Source organism: Apis dorsata, unplaced genomic scaffold (assembly GCF_000469605.1).
Source record: "Apis dorsata unplaced genomic scaffold, Apis dorsata 1.3 scaffold_163, whole genome shotgun sequence".
Lineage (NCBI taxonomy): Eukaryota > Metazoa > Arthropoda > Insecta > Hymenoptera > Apidae > Apis > Apis dorsata.
The window spans coordinates 814682-816041 of NW_006263452.1; the positions used below are offsets into that span (position 1 = coordinate 814682).

General features: G+C 45.0%; 1 protein-coding gene and 2 long non-coding RNA genes across 3 annotated transcripts in view; 2 read left to right on the top strand and 1 right to left on the bottom strand.

Moving 5' to 3' along the window:
• The window catches only part of LOC116185355, a 25801-nt gene that overhangs the window by 15997 nt on the left and 8444 nt on the right, over positions 1–1360 (top strand). The window lies entirely within an intron of this gene.
• The window catches only part of LOC116185356, an 18068-nt gene that overhangs the window by 9902 nt on the left and 6806 nt on the right, over positions 1–1360 (top strand). The gene's annotated exons all lie outside the window — the stretch shown is intronic.
• The window catches only part of LOC102671658 (pair-rule protein odd-paired-like), a 31961-nt gene that overhangs the window by 1441 nt on the left and 29160 nt on the right, over positions 1–1360 (bottom strand). The window contains exon 2 of the mRNA XM_006613893.2: positions 427–596. Coding sequence (XP_006613956.2) covers positions 427–596 — 170 coding nt within the window. The remainder of the gene's footprint in view (positions 1–426; positions 597–1360) is intronic.

Genomic DNA, 1360 nt, shown 5'->3' on the forward strand with positions numbered 1-1360 from the left:
GTTCCAAACGTGTCCACTATCGTTTCCTAGCGTGAAACGAAATGGCAAACACGATAGGCCCCCGCTTCTCGATCTAGTGTCTAGGTGGACGTGTGCAAGGGAATGGATCTAAGATTAAGCCGAAATAATATGGAAAAAGAAGAAAAGAAGAAGAGCGATTAATTAATATCGAGCATGCAAAGCATCGATTCAAACGTCGATTGGAACGAGGATCGTCGAGCGAAATCACATTCGATTTGTTCGACGGGGAAAAAGTGTTGGATCGATCGTTTCTTACTCGAAAAAAAAAAAAAAAAAAGAAAAAGAGAAGAAAAAGTTAAAAATCATTATATCNNTCATTGGACAAAGAGCGAACGACTAATGGGTAATAGCGGCGAGATAGCGCGGGTAGAAGGGGGTCGAATCGTTTCACGATTGCGCACGTACCTTCATATGTTTGCGCAACGAGCTAGGATGAGTATACGACTTGTCGCATCCAGAAACTCGACAATTGTAAGGCTTGTCGGAGGTGTGGACGTGACTGTGCTTCTTGCGGTCGCTGCTGTTCGCGAAGCGCCTCTCGCAACCCGAGTATTCACACTTGAACGGTTTCTCGCCTGGAAAAAGAAGACGGGAATTAATGACTTTGTAATTGAGTCCGGTGTCTACGTCTCCACGCGCTGGATACTTAATTGAAATCTGCTTCCCTGGAGGAGATGCAACTTGGAATGGAAAATGTTAACCATTTCCTTTTCCTCCCTTTCTATTTAATCCATTTAACGATCCAGATCTTTCTCCGTTCGTTTTATACCAATTCACGTGTAATCTACTTACGATTGTTACGTTCCTCCCCCGAGAGAATCGAGATTTTAAATTCTTCTTCGCCTCATTCTCAAATTTTTAACATCTTCGTTTCGTTACCTTATTTCCTCGCGTGCTTTTCTCACGGTCCATTCGAAATAAATAATTTCGAGAAAGTTAGAACGGAAAAAACATTACGCGCAATTCTATGAAAATTCTATGAGGATGGAAATATTATATCCTCGAAGCCTCGAGGGAAAAGGGAGAAGGGGATGTTCTGAAACATTTCTAACCGGAACGTGTTAACTACTGCTAGCAATTATCCGGTGCAAGGGAGGTGCGTTGGAAAAGTATTTTCTCCCGGGGGAGAAGCTCGCGGGGTTTCTCGTTCAACTTACAATAGCCTGCTCGAAATGCGATTGCATCGTTTTTACATCATGATTTCGCGAATATCTTGATGAGCAACGGTGGAACATTCTCTCCTCCGGTTGGCCCGGGGGCGAGGAGAGGCGCAATGATATCGAGAGATAAGCTCCCCTGCACACGAATGGCCGCCGCCGCCGCCTCCTCCGCCGCCGCC